Genomic DNA, 19,571 nt, shown 5'->3' on the forward strand with positions numbered 1-19,571 from the left:
AACACTATGAAACTGCAACAGCAAGAAAGTAATGAGAACTTTTCCCAGGGAGCGCTAGGCACCCGCAGCGCCCACCAGGCAATGGCATTTGAATTTATTCGACCCTCCCAGGCAGGAGCCAGTGTCCTTGTGAATTCAGGATGGAGATGGTGGCTGGATCAGGTCCGCAGTACGGGGTGCACGTCCTTCTCAGGCAACTGTTGCTGATGGCACGGTGAAACCCAGGCCATGCCTATAAGATGCAGAAGTGATGACACTGAAATTCCTGGGGTTTAATTAACTGCCAGGACAACTTGGGAGTAGTTAATACAACCACACAATATATGCACATAAATTAAGAGTATGGATTTGTGCTCACTAATAGAAGCTAACTCCTGATCCTAACAGGTAGCCGTTTTCCTTAGACCTGCCTTTTAAAACTTCGAAGTATAAAACAAATCCTCTTCACAACAGAAACACTCAGGGACCTTATCTGAAGCCCAACATCACTACCGATATCAACAGATTAAAAAAGAACAAAGCAGATGCAACAGATATTAGTCCAGTCATGTAACGTGCAAGCAATGAAGAGGGCCAAGAAAACATCTTGTGATTGCAGAAGTAAACCCAACACCTTTTGTCGTAGTCAGTCATTTTAAACCCAATGCCCCTGCTATGATCTCTGGGGTCTAGTGGGCATGGAGGAGGTCAAGGGAAGCTCGGGAGCGTTGGCCCTTGCGTTAGCACTGTCTGGGGCATGGCTACATGGTTCCCTTCTCTCCCTTCACATCCCCTCTCACATGAAGGTGATCTTTGCCCCTGGGAAGAATAAGAGGTTTGACCCACCTCGGTCTGGCACATGTCCGTCATGATGTTACCCTGCACAGGGGTGTTTAGTGCCTATGTTGGGAGCTTCAGATCTATTGACTGATTGCAGAGCCTTGCCTCCCACAGTGGAAACCCAGGCTGTTTGAAACCTTCGTTTAAATATACGCTATATTGTTTCAGGTGTCCAAAGTTTTATTTTACTTCTCTAGTAAATATCTTTCAGCTCCTAAACGAGAACTTTGGGAAAACTGCTCCCACAATGCAACTTAAAAATCACCCTGCAGAGACCTTACGTTCCTCAGCCTAAATCCAGCCTTCAGTGTGTCTTGAGTTATGAGGCTGTCCAGACCGCTAATAGAGGAGCAGGGGAATTTACACCAAAAGGAATAAACAAGCCAACAATAAAAATAACCATTTATCTCTTCTTCCTCCCCAGTGCCTTACTCCAAAGGTCACTGTGTTCTCCTGTGGAAGCAAAGCTCTGTAATGTGAGTTAGACACTCTAGGCTAAATCCCAGAGTTCTTACTCACTTTTCCCTAAGTAACTTTGGTGGATTTTTAGTTTGCATTTTTTCCTTGGATAAGGTCTGAAAAATAAGCAGGGGCTCCAGAACAGCACTGTGGGTCAGAGAAAAGCCCAGGTCAGTGGGGCACATGCTGCATGGCTCCCCGCTCAACCTGGGGTGACTCACGCCATAGTGTTAGGAACGAAACAAGCTCCCAGCCTCATATTCTTCCTATTTTGCAGATGAGCCTTGCTTACAATAGCTTCAGGTCAGCGGACCGAAAATGCAGATTACTGGAGGGTACCTCTAGCTCTGTGCAATCTTACATACAGCAAGGGCTGAACAGGCAGGTCCCCTCTGTGCAGAAAGCAGCCTGCAGAGCCCAGCGGCCAGTTTATGAAAGCAAACCCTCGCCCATATCACCACGACACCATGTTTTACCAAGCAGCGGGTCTCACATTGTCTAGAAATAAGTACAGCTGTTTAGGAAGAGCAGGACGAACATCGCTCCCCAAAAGCTTCCCCTTGCAGAGTTTTCTGTAGAAACCTAACTGCCTTGTAAAGATGCCATAGCATGGGACAGCTACTGCCTTTCCTCTCATTTCAGTGAGCTTTGGCCCCAAATCTCTCCCTAAGATTATTCTGTAGATAGGATGAGGCATTTTACAGGGTTCGGTTTGGCCCAGAAGTTGTTTGGGATTGCCTGGGTTTTTTGAAAATGCAGCTCCTGTGGCTCAGGGTCCCTGGCTGCAGGGACGTTGTGCAGGCTTCCTGCTGCCTTCCCAGGTTCTGCCACAAAAAATAATATCCCTTGCTTCCCTTGCACTTCCAAGTCACACAGTGTGTTTTGTCAATGTCCACCGTTGTTTAAAGCCCCTCCGGGCTCCTGCTGGGGACATTATTTCTCTCTGAGTTACATAGGCAGCGGGGGATTCTTCCTGATTTTAAAGAGGGCTCCCATGGATCGTGAATAATCTGTGACGTTCCTAACACAAGCCTTATCCAGCTGTCTTGTAACCCACAGAAGGTCTCGCATCTGAAAATCCAACCGGCAGTCTGAGCGATCTGCGGGCATTTTGAAATGCTCTGAATCAGAAAGAGGAGAGTTGGCAGGTCACCCAACTGTGCACACAGCAGTTTCAATACGCTTATTTGAAAATAATGTCTTTCTGAAAGTTTGCTAAACATTTGCTCGTCTTTAGCCCTCAAAGGCCATACGTGTTGTAGCTCAGGCTAACCCATCTCTTCCTGATTAATACTACATAGTACATAGAAAGATGCCCAGTTTGATGTAAAGACAGCCAAGCGAGGGAGAGCAATGTTGCACCTTGCCTAGGACTTGAGCCGATGTCCTCCTGGGCCGTGAGCAAGAGGCAGCTCCCCCGGTCAGGCAGACCTTTCCAGGCTCGTCCTTCCAGATACATTCTCTGTACCCCAGGTGGTATCTTCCCTTAGGGCATCCACCTAGCTTTCTGCTCTCTTATCCCAGGGACATACAGCCATTTCTCCGTGGAGGACAGGCTGAGCTGGCTTGCAGCTGGGCACGCTGAAGCAAGTTGGAGCAGACCAAGCGACTCTCTGCAGAAGCATGCTTGTGTAGCCATGGCATAGGAGACACGCTTTATGCTTATCAGCTGTGTCTGTGCCTCATCTACCACCTCCCCTTTTTCCTTTTCAAATACAGAAGAAGGGAAAAGAGATACCATTATTTAACTCCCTAACAGAACAGTTTATATAAATAGTTTACAGAACAAGTGGGTGCAGTTTGTAGGAAAGATTCATACAAAGAAAGGACCTTAAAGTCCAACAGAGCAAAATGCTTACGGGTACACACACAGGCACATACAGATACATCTTATATCTACCACATGCTGATTAATGAACTAAAAGATGAATTGTAAAATGGGTAAATAAAAAGCTGGAGATTCACTGAGTTAGAATGCTGTGTATGCATTAAAAACTAATTGATATATTTATCAATAACTATAAAAAATTAGCCTCACCTTAGGGCAGGCATTTTGGCTGCAAAAAGCCTTAATAACAACATCTCTTTCTCTGCCACACTTGAGTACACTGATCATCATTTTAATGCAATCTGAAGGCTTGGGGTAGATCATAGGGCAAGAGTTTGAGGATTTTACTCCTCCTTTTGCCACTGACTGATTGCGTTAACAACCAAGGCAAGTCAGATTTCTGCTACGTTTCACAGTTTCCCATTTGTAAGTGGGATAATATTTCTTACAAGTTTTTGTAAAGCAGTTTGAGATCTTGGGGAGAAAGCAGCTATTTAAATGCCCTATGTTATTATTTTAGGCCCTGATTCAGGAAAACATATATGTTTAAATCCCACCGCTTTAATGGGTTGAAAGCACCTACTTTAGGCTAAGCTCATATTGATGTGGTCTTTCTGAAAAAGCTGCCCTAAAACTTCTAATTATCCCTATTAAAAATATAGCCCATTGAGGCTTACTTAAAAGACAGAGTTAATTTCTAAAAGGAGGGGAGAAAGTAGAGAATTAATGGCAGCTCAACATATTGAAGCGTTACCTTCCATGTTTTATTCAGATGAAAGAGGCATGCAGGAGTACCCATGCCTTTTTGATTAGATGCATGCAGCAGACATTAGGTCCCCTTCAAAGATCCTTGGGCCGTACGGAGCTGGGAGCAGCAACGCGTTGTCATCGGAAAAAAAAAAAAAAATTGAACTCTCTTTCTCGGAGCCAGGCTTCTTCCCCCGGCTCCCCCCTCCCATATTTGTATATATTTCGAGAGGAGAGTCGGGCTTAGTTTGTTCATAAACTGCAGTTCCTGGGCGGACCCCACACACAGCTGGGCTTTAGCGGCTGGATCCGCCTTCCCAGCAAGCCTAGCTGGGAGTCTTGCAAACTCGGGGCTCCGGGCTTGACAGCAGAAACGCAGGAGACTGGCTGCACCGAGGGAAGATGAATTGGTCAGCGCCGTGAAGCCGGGCTTCTGGTCGCTGGCAGGATCCAGAAAATGGGTTACTGGAGGAGACCGGGTCTGCTTTCCTTACTGCTGCTCTCCTTCTGTGAGTAGAAAAACATTTCTGGTTAGACAACGTTAAGCAACATACTCCAAGAGGTCGTTTATTTTTCCTTCCTTCAGCAAAATAGCTAATCTTTGATTTCTCCCCTGACAGCAATTAGCCAGAGGATTGGAAATAGCTGAGAGTTTAGTAGAATACACTGCTACAACTGCATCAGCTGCGTATTTCTCTTACGGCGAAGGGCGAGCGATTGCCTTGGTGGAAAGTGCTGTGTGCTCGCTTGGAGCAGCTTGCAGATGTCAGTGTTTACAGCGCAAAAATATATATAGGTCAGCATTACTTGTTGGAAGTTTTTATTTTATTGAAGGAGATTAAAAGCAACTGAAGTGCACCACTGAACGATCTGGCTTCGACAGTGTCCAGATGTGGTGAAGTTTGCGGCTTAGAACTTTTATCAGCCCCGGTTTATGCGCAGAATTAATCGAACTATTAAAGAAGGAAAGAAGTGGGGAGAGGGGGAGGAGAAGTGTCTTTGCAACAACATCTGGTTATTCAGCAAACCTTTCCAGCACTTACGTAAAGATTTCTTTGTAATAAGTGCCCTGTTTAGGTTTTGATAACACTTCTTCAATACTGTAGATAAAACCCTCCAGCAGCACTTGAAAATGTGCCCGTCCATGGTTTAACTTCTCTTGTTTATATCTTGATGATTGTTTCATAACAGGGAATAGATTTGTATATAAGTGAGTGTTATATACACATCTCCTAAGTATGTGTGTGTGTCTTTCTGTATATACAGTGCCTAGGTATGTGTATACATGCATATAACCCTATATAGTATATATTTATATATTTTCATGAACAATGGCACTTTTTACAGTGAACTCTTTTACAAACACAGACCCATTCCCCTCACTACAGAAGTTTCAATGCAACTAAAATTGCTTTTTGCTCAAAGCGATGAAGAAGGAGGATTATAATTCCAGTATTTTTGCATCCAAATGAAATAACTGGGGACAGGGATCTGTATCTGCATTCACTTTACATGGGTCCCCCTATCTACAGGAATAGGGAATGAAAGAATATGATCGGATGGTAATTTGGGTGTAGGCAAATACAAGCCTTGGTGCAACTGTTGAAGCACAGAAGACCCAGATGGGGGGATTTAGGACATAAGGTCTGACTAATTTTTCAAAAAGTTGTGGCAATATATAATATTCATTATTGTAGATAATACCCTAAAGTGTGGTTTGAAATATAGGATGCTCTACTGATAACATCCTGCTAAATTAATCACATTTGGAGCAGAACTGAGGGAATTACTACAAGGTATTATTTAAAGCACAGTCTTGGGTTGTTTCTGGTAAGAAAGACGACCACTAATTATCCTTCAGAAATACCTAATTTTGGAGTTATTTAACTTATGGTTTCCTTTTTCTGAAAGGCAAGGTTTTAATCTGAAAGAAGCCAAACCAAAACATATCATGATTACTAAGTTCATCTGAAAGGTTACGTGAGTGATATGATGACAAAATTTGCCTCCGTATGGGGAAAAAAAAATAAGCCAAGGCTTGCTCTCTGTGATTCAGCTCAACAGTGATATATGTTTTCTGGGGCTACATCCACTTTTGCATATAGTGTTAAGATCGACCCTACCGTCATTCTGAGACAGTAAAAGTACCCTGGGAGCCCACTTTGTGTTTACATTAAGAGAGATGGGAACAGCAAGTTCCCCAAATTGACAGAAAATACACATTCAGCTGTTCTTCAAGAAACAAATCCCACCGCTCACGCAGCCTCTCTTTAAAGAGTGACAGCGCTAGCTTGGTGACAGCAGCAAAGTTGCTCCTCTCAGCACAGAGATTTAAGACTTGCCATACAGAACATGGCCCATACCTGCATCTCAGGTATCCCAGAATAACTCCAGCTGAGCATCTTTAGGGACTTTGCTGCTCTCCCTAAGAGTTTACACCGGGGCAGCAGAGACCCCAGTTGGTGCTCCACACTGCCTGTCTCTAACCCTTTAATAAGAAACATGGTTGAGTGGTCATCAGGCAGCACATCTGACTGCTTTTGTCCATACGCGATGGCAAACTAGATCATCTTTAAGGTCTGTTCCAACCCAAACCATTCTACGGTTCTATGAAAAAAGGACAGTAGTCTGACAGACCGCTGAAATTTCAGCTATTGGATTTCCCTAATTCTCCCTGGCCAGCCCTAGCAAGGCTTCAAAATATCTACCCTTAAACTTCTCCCCAGTGGCAGTGGCTGCTGGAGGGCAGCATTTTTACATGGCTTTCTCAGCACAAGGTGTAGACAGCAGCTGCAGTTGCACCACTGCTAACACAAACCCTCACACAGGGGAGCAGGGAATCCTTCCAGGGCAGGGAGCTGGCACAGTTCTGGATGTAACTAGCCCAGGACAAAAAAATATAAGGATCATTCAGGATTGGAAAACCTGTCTTACAGTGGGGGGACTGAAAGCCTTCTTTAGTTTGGCCAGGAGAGAGCTGGGAGGTGAGCTAGTTGTCATCCATAACCAGGTCCCGGAGAGATGCTTTCTGGCAGAGGGCTTCCTCTTCTATGGGACAGAGCAAAATCAAGATTTACATGCTGGAAGCTGAAACCGGGCACTTTTGTGTTAGAGCACAACAAGGTAAAGTTGTTCCAGCAGGTAATTACTCAGGCTCAGGATGTGGTGGATTTTTGTTGCTCAAAGCCTTCAAGACTGCAAGACTATCTGCTCAGTAAACTATAACCCATTCAGAAGCTACGGACTTGATATCAGGATTACTGTATTGTGCACATGGAACACCCTGGCCTTAAAGTTAATAATTAGGAGCTTTCCTGCCCTGTTTTGTGTCAGAATCGGGAAAGTCTCCCTCGTGCTCTGTCTGTCAAGAATAGGGCTCAGGTCAGGCCACGCAAGCATGGGGCTGAGCAAAATCTCGTCTCACAGAGAGGAGAGAAAAGCACCACAACTCTCTGAGCTGTTGAGACAACCTCAAGAACATGAGCTAAGTGTCACTGGTGTGACGACAGCTTTCAGGGCATGAAGAGCCCCAGGAGCCCAGCAGAGTGTCTTTGGGCATCCAACCTCCAAATGAGGACAAGAAACTCAAAATCTGCCAGGGCACGTAGCACTTACCAAGGGAGAGCCGTACCCCATGGGATCTGCTGAAGCTCCAAAGAAAGAGAAAGAGGATTTGTGAAACAAGGGAAGGTTGCAGGTCTGCTACCCTGAGTCCAGAGCTCCCAGCTCCTGGGGTTTGGGTCCGCTTCCCCATAACTCGATCTTCCATTAAAATGCTAGCCCTCTAAAATATCCTGACATTTTTTGCTCTGAGTCTCCTGGGCTCCCTTTGCCACTGTACCTCAAGGCACTTTGATGGCTCTGCAGATAACGCGTTCGAGGGGGTATCTCTTGGTAGGTGGTGGCTCTTTGAAGCCACATGCTCTTTTCTGCTTGCACAAACCAGCCCCTGTTCCCCCAGTGAGCCTCTTCAGCTAAATATATAGAGAGTATATAATTCATAAATCATGACAGGGAGCTCCAGGGCTGTCAGAAAAACATCTCTGGCTTTTGATCTGCTCAAGAAATCTCTGACCTATCCCAGGCTCCTCAGGCAGCTCACTCAAGAAGTTGGCCTCTTATTTCTGAGGTCACCAGAGCTAAAACCAGTCGTACTGCCACCGAAATGCCAGCCTGCTCCTCAGGCAGGGGAGCTATTGGGATTGCACCCCAACACCAATGCACACACAATTCAGGAACAAGGAGTGAAAACTGAGCTGGTGAGAGGACGAGGGAAGGAAGAGGATGAAGGAAGAGTCACCCTCTGTTTCTCCGGAAAATAAATCCATTTGCAGAAAGGGGCTTTGCAGGTCCAAGGCTGAGCTGTAGTGGCAGAGCAGACCTCTTCTCCCAGACTAAGCAGCACACGGAGGTGGGTGCTGCCCGGCTCGGGACACATGGCTGCAGGGTTGGTTATGACAATCCTTCTCAAGTAGCATCATATTTTGCTTTGGTGTTGTTTTAAGACAGCCAAAACACCAAGGAAGAAATTATCATCACCCTCAAAACAAACCAAGGGGCTGCGAGGGCCCCACGCTGGCTGGGGGTAGGTAGCTGGGTTGGGAGCAGGCGCAGCATCCCACTGCCTGAAGGAGAGAAACTCACACATCCTACCACCAGCCTAAATAAGAACAAAGTTGCAACAAATTCTCCAGTTAGGAAATCAAAGGGGAAAGCACAAGAAAAACCCTGACAGTGCCAAACCTCTGCAGTGTTGCGAGTGGCATGAAACTCAGCAAGGAAAGTGATGGATTATTTTGAATTCACCTTTACACTTCTCCAAACCTGATAATACAGTTTCAGCCCTTGGTGTAAGTTAGACCAACTGAAGGCTAAGAAAGCTGGCAGTGTACAGCTATGTCAGATTTATGAAAGCAGGCATTTCCTCTCCCCTTGCATCTTCAGCTTTGCTCAGACTTGAGACAGGCTGGTCATCATTAAAGCAGCTCAGATCTGTATTTTAGGCAGGGGGCTTTGTGGAGGAAAGTAATTTTTGAAGTATAATTCCATGGAACTTGAAATTAAAACACATCCGTTTCTAAAAAAAAAAAAAAAAAGCTGATTTTTTTAACTGGTGTTTTACTGGTGTTATCACTATTCAATGATGGTCACAAAGACATTTTTGTGTACTAGTAGTAAAAAAGTTCAGCCAGCTGCAATCATGATACTTGTTACTCCCATTAGAGATGGAGTCCTGAACAGATGTATCCCACATATTCACCGAATATGCAGAAAGCAAACATTGGCATTAAAAACAGGTGAATGGGGGCTTTTATTCTGAGAAAGTATTCAACTCTACTGCCTGTCCTCCACAGCTTTATATTGTTCCACGTTCTGCTCTGTCAAGTTTATTTCCTCGGGACATTATTTTGCTCTCCCCTTAGTGATAACTCTTTGCAATAACATTTGCTTTCAGCCAGGCTCCACAGTGTTGCAACTTGCCATAAACTAATGAACTCTCCCATAGATTGTCATGTTTTCAAGGAAGCGCAACATCTGATCTTTTTATTAAAAAAAAACAGTCCCACCAAGGAGACAAAATCAGCAGCTCCCACACACTTTGCTCTTTCCACATCCAGTGTTTAGCGCTGTGTGCCAAGTGAAAGCCTCGCGCTGGAAGGGGCCTCCACGTAGAGGGGAGATAACACCACTGATGGCTGCCTGCCTTATCAAACCTGTGGATTACAGCTACATTATCTCCGTGCTGGACCCCAACTGTGGGATAACATTTCCTTAGGGATCTTCAGGGGGAAGTGAAGGGGTGGCTGAAAGCTGTCTTGGCCCTGCTCGCATGCACATCCCTGAATTCAGAGATGACCATTGTGATCCTGGCTCTGGAAAGGATCTGTAACATCCATCAGGGTCATATTTCTTGTTTGTCAGTTGGTTCATCTTTTTGTTACAGCCCATGTAGGGCTGCAACTCTCCTGCCAGCTGCTGGTAGCTGTCAAGGTTTTAGGAGAAGTGGGAGAGCCTGCTTATCGTGCGATCCCCTCTGCAGCCCATGCTCCCACCAATTACGCCGCTCCAGGACTTACCCTTTCATGGAGCTGTTCCATTGCAGTGTTTTGCTTCCCATTGATAAGCCAGGAACACGCCTGACAAATGACAGCTGATTTATACTACAGCAAATGCATCTTGGCGTTGGGGCAATTAATGTATCCAGCTGTACACTGCAGCCTGCCAGTCTGCACTGGACGGAGGGCTATTGCCCACGTGGATTCTAGCAGCTCTGAGGATATATCTCAACCCAAGTGTTACCCTTGACTAGACAGGATTATTTACATCTGGATTCAAGATTAAAATAAATTAAAAAAAAAAAAAAAAAGACGTTTTCAACATTTCCGGTGTGTGATTTGCTGTAATGGGGAGCTGATGCGCGGCTCCAGCGGTGGCAGCTGCTGGGTGTCACTTTGCAGAGTCCTGCCTACCAGTTCAACCCACGACTTGGCCACGACTCTCAAAGTGGTTGAAGCAGCATTGTACTGGACATGCTCCCTGCAGCAAGACCTCTCACCTTGCCACGCTGCGGATGGAGATGTTCCCTTTAGCTCCATGTTGTTTATTTTCTGCTGGGTCCGAAACTCTAGCTCTTCTGGGTGAGCAGAGGTCCAAAGAAAGCCATCCCCAGCAGCTTCCACCCTGGCTCCAGAGTCAGCACTGATGAGGCCTGAAGGCATCTGAAGGAAACGTCTGCCTACCTTCACTCAGCCTGCGAAGAGCTGTTGTCCTCGCCTTGCAGCATATGATGGCCATGCCTGGGAGCCAGAGAGTCCATGCACCGGGGACCATCACACCCTAATCCATGCCCTGCATGCAAAGCAGTGCTGGTGAGCTTGTGCCAGCAACTAGAACCAGCGCGAGCACGGCATTCTGCAACAGGGCTGGCTTATTGCCCTGGTCTGGGGTCCAGGCACGGCTAAGCCCTGAAGAAATCACCTGAGGTGACACCAACTGATGAGATCCGATCATTGATAAGGCATCTTCTTGCCCCAATATCTGAGCATCTCCTAATCTTTTCAGTTCCCCCAACACCCCTGTGAGGGTACTCCCTCTGGGAACAACACACTTTTTTTATATCTTTGATTCTGGGAGGCTCAGAGACGTCTGCTGAAGTTCCTGGCCTGCTGGTTGTTACACCACTAAGAGGGGCCTTTTCCTTAGATCAACAATGCAAAACCCTTAGATTTTGATACTGATCCCTTCTCACTTCAACCATCCCAAACCAGAAAGTTTGACTGTGTCCTGCATCGCCTTGGGGCACCATGCACACCATCAGAAAGGCGATACTGCCAAAGTGAATTCATACCATGCCTGGCACTGGAAATCCAGAGAAGAATTTCTTCTCTTTTCCTGCAAAATCAGGAACTCAGACCCCTTCCCAGGAATGGTTCTTGGGAGTGCCCTGACTACAAGCGCTTCTGGCGTCTTTACAATTAATACTGCTATAGATATTTCATTAAAAAGATCCATTGCTCTTTTCAGGTGGATCGTTTAATAAAATGCCACCCATGCAGAATGAATGCCTGTGTCCCCTGACAAGTGTTTGACAGAGCAGGTCGCCAGTCAACACAGCTGGGACACGATGAGGAACATCTGTCTGATGTTACTTGATAAAACTTCCAGCTTGGGAGACTCTAAACACCACCATCCAGCATGGAAGAAACTGAATCAGCTGCTGTCTTGCTGCGTAAAGCATTTTTTCCACACTAGGTTTATCCCAAAATTAGCCCCAACCAGTCCACGATAGCAAACAAGACCCTTCTTCTTACAATGGGAAGTGACACACAGAGCCATAAGCAACGAGCAGTTGAATGAATCATCCTTCTTCAAATAGACCCAGGGTACAAGCGTCCACAGAAATAAGACCAATGGATCCCCTGGGAGCTCAGTTCCTGCCATGTCTTTAATATGTCAGAAGGCACTCAGCGGTAGAAAATGGTCGCAGACGTTCCCACCAGAGGCAGAGGCTATTTGCTTGGGGGTGAGATCTCCTCAGCACACATTTACTCTGGTTTTGTATATTTGCCCTGTGCTCACCTGTTTGTAGAATAGCGTCACAAGCGGCCAAGCTTTTCTTTCGCCCTGGCCAGGGCTATTACCTCTGCAACAGGCTGCGGCTTGGGAGGTAGCTCTTGGGCAGAAATATTGCTCAGTGACAGTCAGACCGTAGCATGTTTCAGCAGGTATCCTGGGGCAGGACGCTGAGTTGAAAAGGCAATGCGCTCCTGCAAAATGATGAGATCTCGGAGTGGGAGATGGTGAACAGAGAACATTCCCCTCTTTGGCTGTTCCTCCATGCTGGAGGAGCAGCTTTGCCCCCCGCACCTCGTCCCCTCCAGCTGCCGAGGTTCCCTGGAGCTGTGCTGCAGCTCTGCCCAAGGGCTGGGACCTGCGGGAACCCTCTCCTTCTCCTGCAAGAGGGATCTCTTGAGAGGCATCACACAGACACGCAAGCTCCTGTTACTTTCACGTGCGGAGAAAAAACACTTCAGGCCCTGTCATCGGGACTCTTGGTTCCATTCCTGCAAAAATTCTTTTCCAAAAACCTGCTCCCTCTGCCCTCCTGCCATAGCTGTCTTCTGCTTTAGAAGAATGGAAAATATTCAAGTTGAATTCAACCCTATTGGGCAGTGCTTTTGGGGAGGTTACAACACAAGCTCCTTAAAAGATTTTTTTTTAAGACATCAAGAAATGAAAGACAAGAACACACCATCTATTTATATGCTAAATGTGGGACACTAGGAGAAGTGAGAAAGTTTTTAGTGTCTGTAATCCAGGCTAGCCTCAAGTTCAAGTCCCTCTGACAGCACAAATTACTTAATTACTGTTCGATCCGGTCTAAATGAGGGCAAAACTCGACTCTATGTAATAATTTTAGCAGACATAAAGAACGAGCAGTGCTGGAACGACTTGATGACAGCACATTGACGGAGAGTTAACTGCACATCTCTGCCCCGGCAGCTCATCGCACAGTACCTTGAGAATCAGAATAATACAAATGCAAAAAAATACAAACTAGTCAATCACAAAAATTCCACCTGAGAGATGAAGAGTAGCTCCAGTCTAACATTTCTTTGTGGGCTCATCAAAGCCCTTCTAGCAGATGGTAAATCGAACGTGTGTGCCAGGAATTTCAAACACCCCTCAGGAAGTTCATCTAAATCATCAGTAAACCATTTGCACTTAAAACAGAGCAAATCCTGTTGCCCAAATGTGACCCAGATAATGTTTCTGACATGTTTACCTATTTGGACGATATCTTTAAATTTCAATTCCATCTATTCACGGAGATCCAGGATTCCTGCAGAGCCTGAAAAATATACACAAAACTGAATTATGATGATAATAGTAAAAAAAAACCCCTGCTGTGCAGTAGTTTTACTTGAATTGCAGTAGTTAAGACAGAGCAATGTCTGCAACCAACTTGCAGCTCACTTGCCTTTGCTGTTAGGTTCATTGCTGCTGCTTTTTCTACGTAGAGAGGGGGACTCATCTCTGCTGCATCTTCCTGAGAATGAGATGCAGAAGCTGCAGTTAAATAGGATATAGGATAGACTGTTGGTAGCTCTGGAGAAACAAGAGCAACAAAAATGATGGCAACAGCATTGTGGAGTTGGTCGACTCTTACCTTCTGCTGTTCAGCTCCCAGACCTGCAAGTGCTGTTAAATCCTCAGCAATTTCTTCAATGACTTGGGACAAGATGAGCTCAAACCACCCGTGCGTGCCCAGGCTGTGACTCCTTCTCCCAAGCAGCGTGGGAGGTGGGAAGAAGGGACTCATTTTTAAGACCAGGATTTAGTCAAAACCAGACCACTGCAAAGCGCTCTTCACAGGGCTGAAATGTCAGAGCCAACATGGCATGCAAATCCCAAATCATCAGAAGGCACTTTCCACAGGGGATGTGCTAGCTTAGCCCTCTGCAAACCCCACTGGCAGCCTATGCACTCCATGCCGTGGCGTATGCTAATGCATTGCTTTACCCTGCAGAGCCCCATATAAGCAGAGGCACCGGCAGAGCTGCTAAAACTGCTTATGAACGTTTTACTCAGCAGTTTTCCCCCCTCCCCAGACCCTGAATAAATTGCTCTGCTTTCCCTCCGATGAAGAGAAATGGCACGTTCCCCTCGCGCGCCGTCTGGGCTGGTGGGAGTTGCTGTGGTGGTGGGGTCATGGTGTGATGCTGGTGGAGGTAACCACATGGGACTGGGTGTATATATGGTTTTGACTTGGGCTGACCCCCGGCTGTGGGGGTTTTTTCCCCTCCCAGACCCCAAACTTGTTGTTCAGGCTGTGCTGCTGGCTTGTGTTGCTCTCTCAGGGCTTTTCCAATCCCACACGTGCAAAAGATACGAAAGAGAAAGGAATGGGGGTAGCAAGTGCAATGAAAGGGACTTGTTGCCAGCCAAGATCTTGTGTAGTACCTTCAGACACAGGTTGGCCACGAGCCTTGATTTCTGTCATATCTCCTCACATTTGACTTTCATAGCCCAGTACTTAACCAGCAGCTGCCGAATGCCTAATGGGATAAGTACAGTTATTACCAGGCAAACTCACAACTGCTTTTGTCTGCCAGGGCAGTTTTTGCCTGACATGGTAACAGCTCTGGAGGTACCAGCCATAATTACACAGCAACCCACAACAGCCAGCACACACTCGGCACTTAGGGAGTGAAAAAACCCTGTGTTAAGCTGCTGTCCTGTGTGACTTGAGGGACTCTTGAGCTAACCTTCAACCCTCCCTCAGGCCACCTTTTCAATGAAGGATGTGGGGCATCCCTGCTCATCTCCCAAGGGGATACGTGAGCCTCTAGAACAGCAGACAAAACCCTAACTTGTGGGTTCCCTCCTGGTTTTAGGTCAACTTTGCTCATCTAGCGAGTCGGCACGAGGCTGGGTGCAGTGGTGACACCCACGCGGAGCTGTGAACTTGCCCACCAGCATTGCCTTCAGGCCTGGCCTGTCCTGCCCCTTTACAACCCGTCGTCTGCCCCTGGGATCACAGCGTGGTGCCACCTTTGTGTTCAAATTGCAGCCTGGCAAGTGGCAAATGCTGTTACATGATCCGTCAGCCCAGCCAGGACTAACTCAGCAGTTCAGCTTAACTTGGACTTAGCTACTTGCCCGGATGAAGCAGGTGCTTGGGTGCCTTAGGGGCGCCCTGCAAAATAATGCAAATAACATGCAAATGGGCATCCCCCAGCCACCGGCTTTACTGATGTTTCAGTGAAGGTTAAGTGCATCGGCGAAATGGATTCAGAAATACAACATTTTCATTTTCAAAGACACCGAGAAAAACAAACAAAATGGCACAGGGCCACTAGGTCTGTGTTCCATCCATTCCGTGTTCCTCCACCCTCAGCTCAATGTCTCAGGGTGCAAACTGATGTTAATGGGAAGGACGCTGTCCGTAACGCCAGAAAGAAGAGTGCTCCTGGAAGAGCTTGAGTCCAGAGTCTAATGGGGGTATAGTTTTTGCCTCACCTGGCACTTACAGTCCTTCCAAAGCTGAGCAAGGGCAGAACATCCTCCCCATCGCGCTGTTTTGGGTCCTGCTGGGCTTCGGGACCTCAGCACTGCAGGGCTGGCTTGCTTTGTTTTTCAAACTTTAATGCCAAACTTTCTTTGGCGAGTAATTTTCACGTTTGAAGGAGTTCTCCAGCTAAAAGACAAACAATATGCAAGCGTAACATGTTTCAAGGAGCAGCAGAAATCCACAAAGATGCTTAAAAATAATTAAGTAAAATAAACTTCATCTTAATAATTTCATGCAGGGAGTAAACAGAGAGGATTTTCTTGTAACACCCTGTCATGTACAACATGCAATTGTTCCATAACTCTTTTCTAATGGGTTGCATGAGAGCTTGGATGCAAAGTAGCCGCGTGGAGATGGGGAAGATCCTCCAGGAATTGCTTTGCATGTGGAAATGAATTTCAGTTCAGCCACTTCAGAACATTTTTTTTTGTTTACTTTCCACTGACATGAAATCAGCCGCGATTGCGTCGCATGCGGGATTGGTTAGCCAGTTACATAATGCTTAATAAATCCAAGAGAAATAATATAAAACACATCACCCATTCTGGGAAGAGTAACAGTATCTCAGCCGGTGTCACTAACCCGCCCGGGCCAGGCATCGGCGAAGCATCTGAACTGATGCTGGGGGGATGCAGGGTTGTGCTGCTGCATGATAGATGCAATTAGGAAAAATGCTTGTGGCGCGTTTAGAAGCCTTGAAGACAGACAGATTGCCTGGGCAGACCATGTGTAATGGTAAGGCTATATCAAAAAGCAGAGCTCACACTCCCGCAGGGAGGGCAGCTCACCCTGTCCCGCAGGGCAAGGCAGGCACGTGCTTACGCGCCCAGCTCCAGCTGTATCTCTGCTTGTGTAAGGTATTACTTCACCCTATTAATTTTCCTCTGAGTACTTCATAAAACCATAACGGCCCTGTAAACAGAAAGAGCAAGATTTGGTGATTAAATTATTTACCGCAGACTATTTCCACAGTGGTGCTGTGGAGGAGAGAGGACATTTCGTTGAGATGTCAGCACTGGTGGTCCCCAAGGGAGCGAGAAGGAAGGGAGACAACCCAGGATGGGGCTGCCAGGCTAAACACAAAGCAGTGGTGCTGACTCGCACCCAAAAAAATGGGGTGTGCAGGAAGACGGCAGGTACCTCTGGCTCTGCAGTGCCAGTGCCCCAGCTCTCCCAGGAAAGCTGTCCAACCCGTGGGTGCGTGGCCCCAGGCACACTCCACTGCTTTGCACTGACCAGCTGTTCTCCTCCTTTCCCACATTCCCCTGCCTGCTCCGCTCCCCTGCTTTGCTTTTAGTCCCAGGGGAGATCTGCTGCCGCCTTCACCCACGCTGCGGTTAAATACCAACAGAGGAAAAGCTAGGGACGAAGGGGTTAATTACTACAGGCTCAGCACAAGCCAAGTCTGTAAGTGACTCCCTATTGCTATTTCGAAAAGAGGCTGCCTGGAAAGGGAAAGGAAAAAAAAAAAAAAAAAAGAGAAAGGTTTACTTTACAACCATCATTATTTCATCTGCAGAGTTTATACAATGGAAAATAAAAGCCAGGGTACGCGAAGTCAAATCATTTCTGTTTCATTAATGGTATGGAAATCGTTTTGTTTTTATAGGGGAAAAACGAATGTGAACTTGATGTGTGTGTGCGCGCGCGCGCATGCAACTCCCTTCATTGCAAAGGGCAGAGCAGTGAAATCCAGAAATAAAAAATGACTCAGAGGCCGTAGGATCTATGAGTCAGTTGAGCTGTTGTTGTTTTTAAACACAAGCGAGAGCACAATATGGCAGATAATTGCCCGTGCAGCCCTTCCATCGCAGGCGTCCCCGCCAGCCCAGCCGTCCTGCGGCAGCCGTCCTGCGGCAGCACCCCTGCTCCCTGCCAGCCCGCCCGGGCGGTGGACACCGGCCGGACCCTGCACCAGCACCCGGACCTCAGGGACCCAAACAAGGGCCCCGGGGGCTGGAGCACGGGTTGTCCCAGCAGGACCAGCTTTGGGGGACAGCAAGTGAAATCTGGGGCAGGAAACTTGACATCTCCTGGAGGGGAAGCCTCTTGCTGCGGGTGCAGGAGAAGGGTCCCTGGCACTGCCTGATTTCAGTGCCTTGGGCGTGAGCAAGGCGGGCTGTCGCGGTGGATGGAGGAGACAAGCGGCTCCGAGGGCAGACGGAGGAGTGTGGGCTCAGGCACGCTCCCCCTGTCCTCTCCTGCAGGCACAGACATCAACTGACTGAAATCAAAGAGAAACCGCTCCAGCCAAATCCGCCCCACCGAGTGCGGGGCATCACTTCTCTGGCCCCGGTGCTCCAGCTCACCCGGACGGTGCTGGTTTTGTTGGGGCGTGACCCCGGGGTACCTCTGTATGAAGCATCCCAATGCTCCAAAAGCAGAGTCATTGCACTGACCTGTAGATAACTTGCAAAAGGTACCCAAGAAATACCATAGATTACCAAAGCAGAAGGACAGACAATATTCTGCAGAGCTCGTCTCTCCCCGGGGTGAAGTTAGATCATGATGTAATTTAAGCATCTGAAAGAGATTGGAGAAGTCTGCTGGTACGATCCATACCCAATTTACTTTGTAATGGGACTAAGCAGTATTTGCTAAACACTTAATTTAAAGGGATATTTTCACAAAGGAAAAATAAGTGGTGGAATAAGTCAGTTACCAGCCTGTTTGAAGAAGGTCCAAGGAAACCAGAAATGTATACTGCATGTCTTTCTGGCACTGGGAAGCGCTGATGTCTAACGCAATCAAAATCAGTCCTTTTTTATTCACCAGGAAACATTACTGGCTCATTCCTTGCTCCATACTGTACTCTGCCAAGTACAGTATTTATTATGCAGGATGATGTGGGACCACATACCTGAGGGCATAGCCTGGTCCTCTGAACTGAATGCAGCCTGAGCGCTGCTGGGTTTCCTGGGGGAGCCGGGGGCTTGCATCTTGCAGGGGCGAAAAGACGACAATAAGTTTTTTCAGCTCCGTTTGATCTGCTCTACCTCTCCTACGAAGATGAAGATACAGCGTTTGTAAAACACATGGATGGAGAAGAGCGGCCCAATACTAAAAACCTCTTTGGTTCAGCAGCTGAAAGTAGCACCAGATCCCACCACTGGAGAACAGAACTGTGCTGGAGGAAGCCAAGCTGCACCCAAAATAAAAGTACACACCAGTTCTGGGGACATCCTGCAGCACTGTGGGATGCCGCAGTGAGACCAGGTGCTTTACACCAGATCAGATGTAGATCAAGAAGGAGCTGACTGCGGGAAATCTGGGATCTCTGTTACACAGGTCATGCTGGACAATTGCAATGGGGACTTCTGACCCTGCATAGGATCTCCTGGAAATCAGGGACGTAGGAATGACCCTGACGTAGCCCATCCGTGGCAGTGGTGGTTGCTTCATGGAGGAGGCAGCTCAGGAGCAACCTGCCAATGGAGAACACCAAGGCCCTGGTGTTCTCACATGGGTCAGCAAGAGAGCAGAGCCCATCAGCCCTGCTGTTGTTTTAATCTTAGAAACAAGTACTGTATATAATAGGGAAGGAATTTGTTTGTTCTCATAATAATTTTATGAGAGGCTCTGTTATTGTGTAGTCATGTCATTAGCCATGGATGAAAGCCCAAGGCAAAGACTAATCCTAAACTCGGCGGCGGACAAAGGACTTGCTGATGAGCCAGGGCTCACCCAGGTGGGAAAGGAGGTCTTGGCGCAGGTTGGGTTTCCATCAGGGCACCTACCTGGGGGTTTCCAGGAGCAACGTGGCTGCAGGGTTTTGATAGAGGTGCTCCCCTATCCTGCATTTAAGTGTGCTGCTGATTAGAGAAAGCCGCAGAGTATGGCAGCTAATCTCCCAGGCCTCAGTCTCTCTGAGTGCAAAGCCTGGGGATTACAGGTTGACTGACCTGCGTGGAAAAGATGATGTAAAGAGCTCCCGGAGCCGATGCAGTAATGGCAAGCTGAGAAACCCTCTGCAACTGCTGAGTTAGCATCAGCCCCATCCCAGGGTGCTTAGAGATACACAGAAAAGAGGGGGTAGACCTCACTATAAAGCATTTATGACCTAAAAATGGTCAATTTTTCTTTGTCCTTGGAAAATAAAAGCAATTTAAGGGCAATTTGCTACCGAAAGATGGAGTATAATCT

At 47.1% G+C, this 19,571-nt stretch overlaps 1 protein-coding gene and 1 long non-coding RNA gene across 2 annotated transcripts in view; one reads left to right on the plus strand and one right to left on the minus strand.

Annotated features, from left to right (window-relative positions):
- Positions 1-3,848: 3,848 nt before the first annotated feature.
- Positions 3,849-13,869, minus strand: LOC128143744 (uncharacterized). Its single transcript, XR_008235866.1, has 4 exons — positions 13,524-13,869; positions 13,331-13,423; positions 13,140-13,205; positions 3,849-4,360 (listed from the first exon to the last, which is right to left on the minus strand). It is a non-coding gene; the product is annotated as an uncharacterized LOC128143744 (long non-coding RNA).
- LOC128143742 (TGF-beta receptor type-2-like) overlaps positions 4,177-19,571 on the plus strand; it is a 35,045-nt gene continuing 19,650 nt past the window's right edge. The window contains exon 1 of the mRNA XM_052791360.1: positions 4,177-4,362. Coding sequence (XP_052647320.1) covers positions 4,311-4,362 — 52 coding nt within the window. The 5' untranslated portion in view covers positions 4,177-4,310. The remainder of the gene's footprint in view (positions 4,363-19,571) is intronic.

Source organism: Harpia harpyja, chromosome 7, assembly GCF_026419915.1.
Source record: "Harpia harpyja isolate bHarHar1 chromosome 7, bHarHar1 primary haplotype, whole genome shotgun sequence".
Lineage (NCBI taxonomy): Eukaryota > Metazoa > Chordata > Aves > Accipitriformes > Accipitridae > Harpia > Harpia harpyja.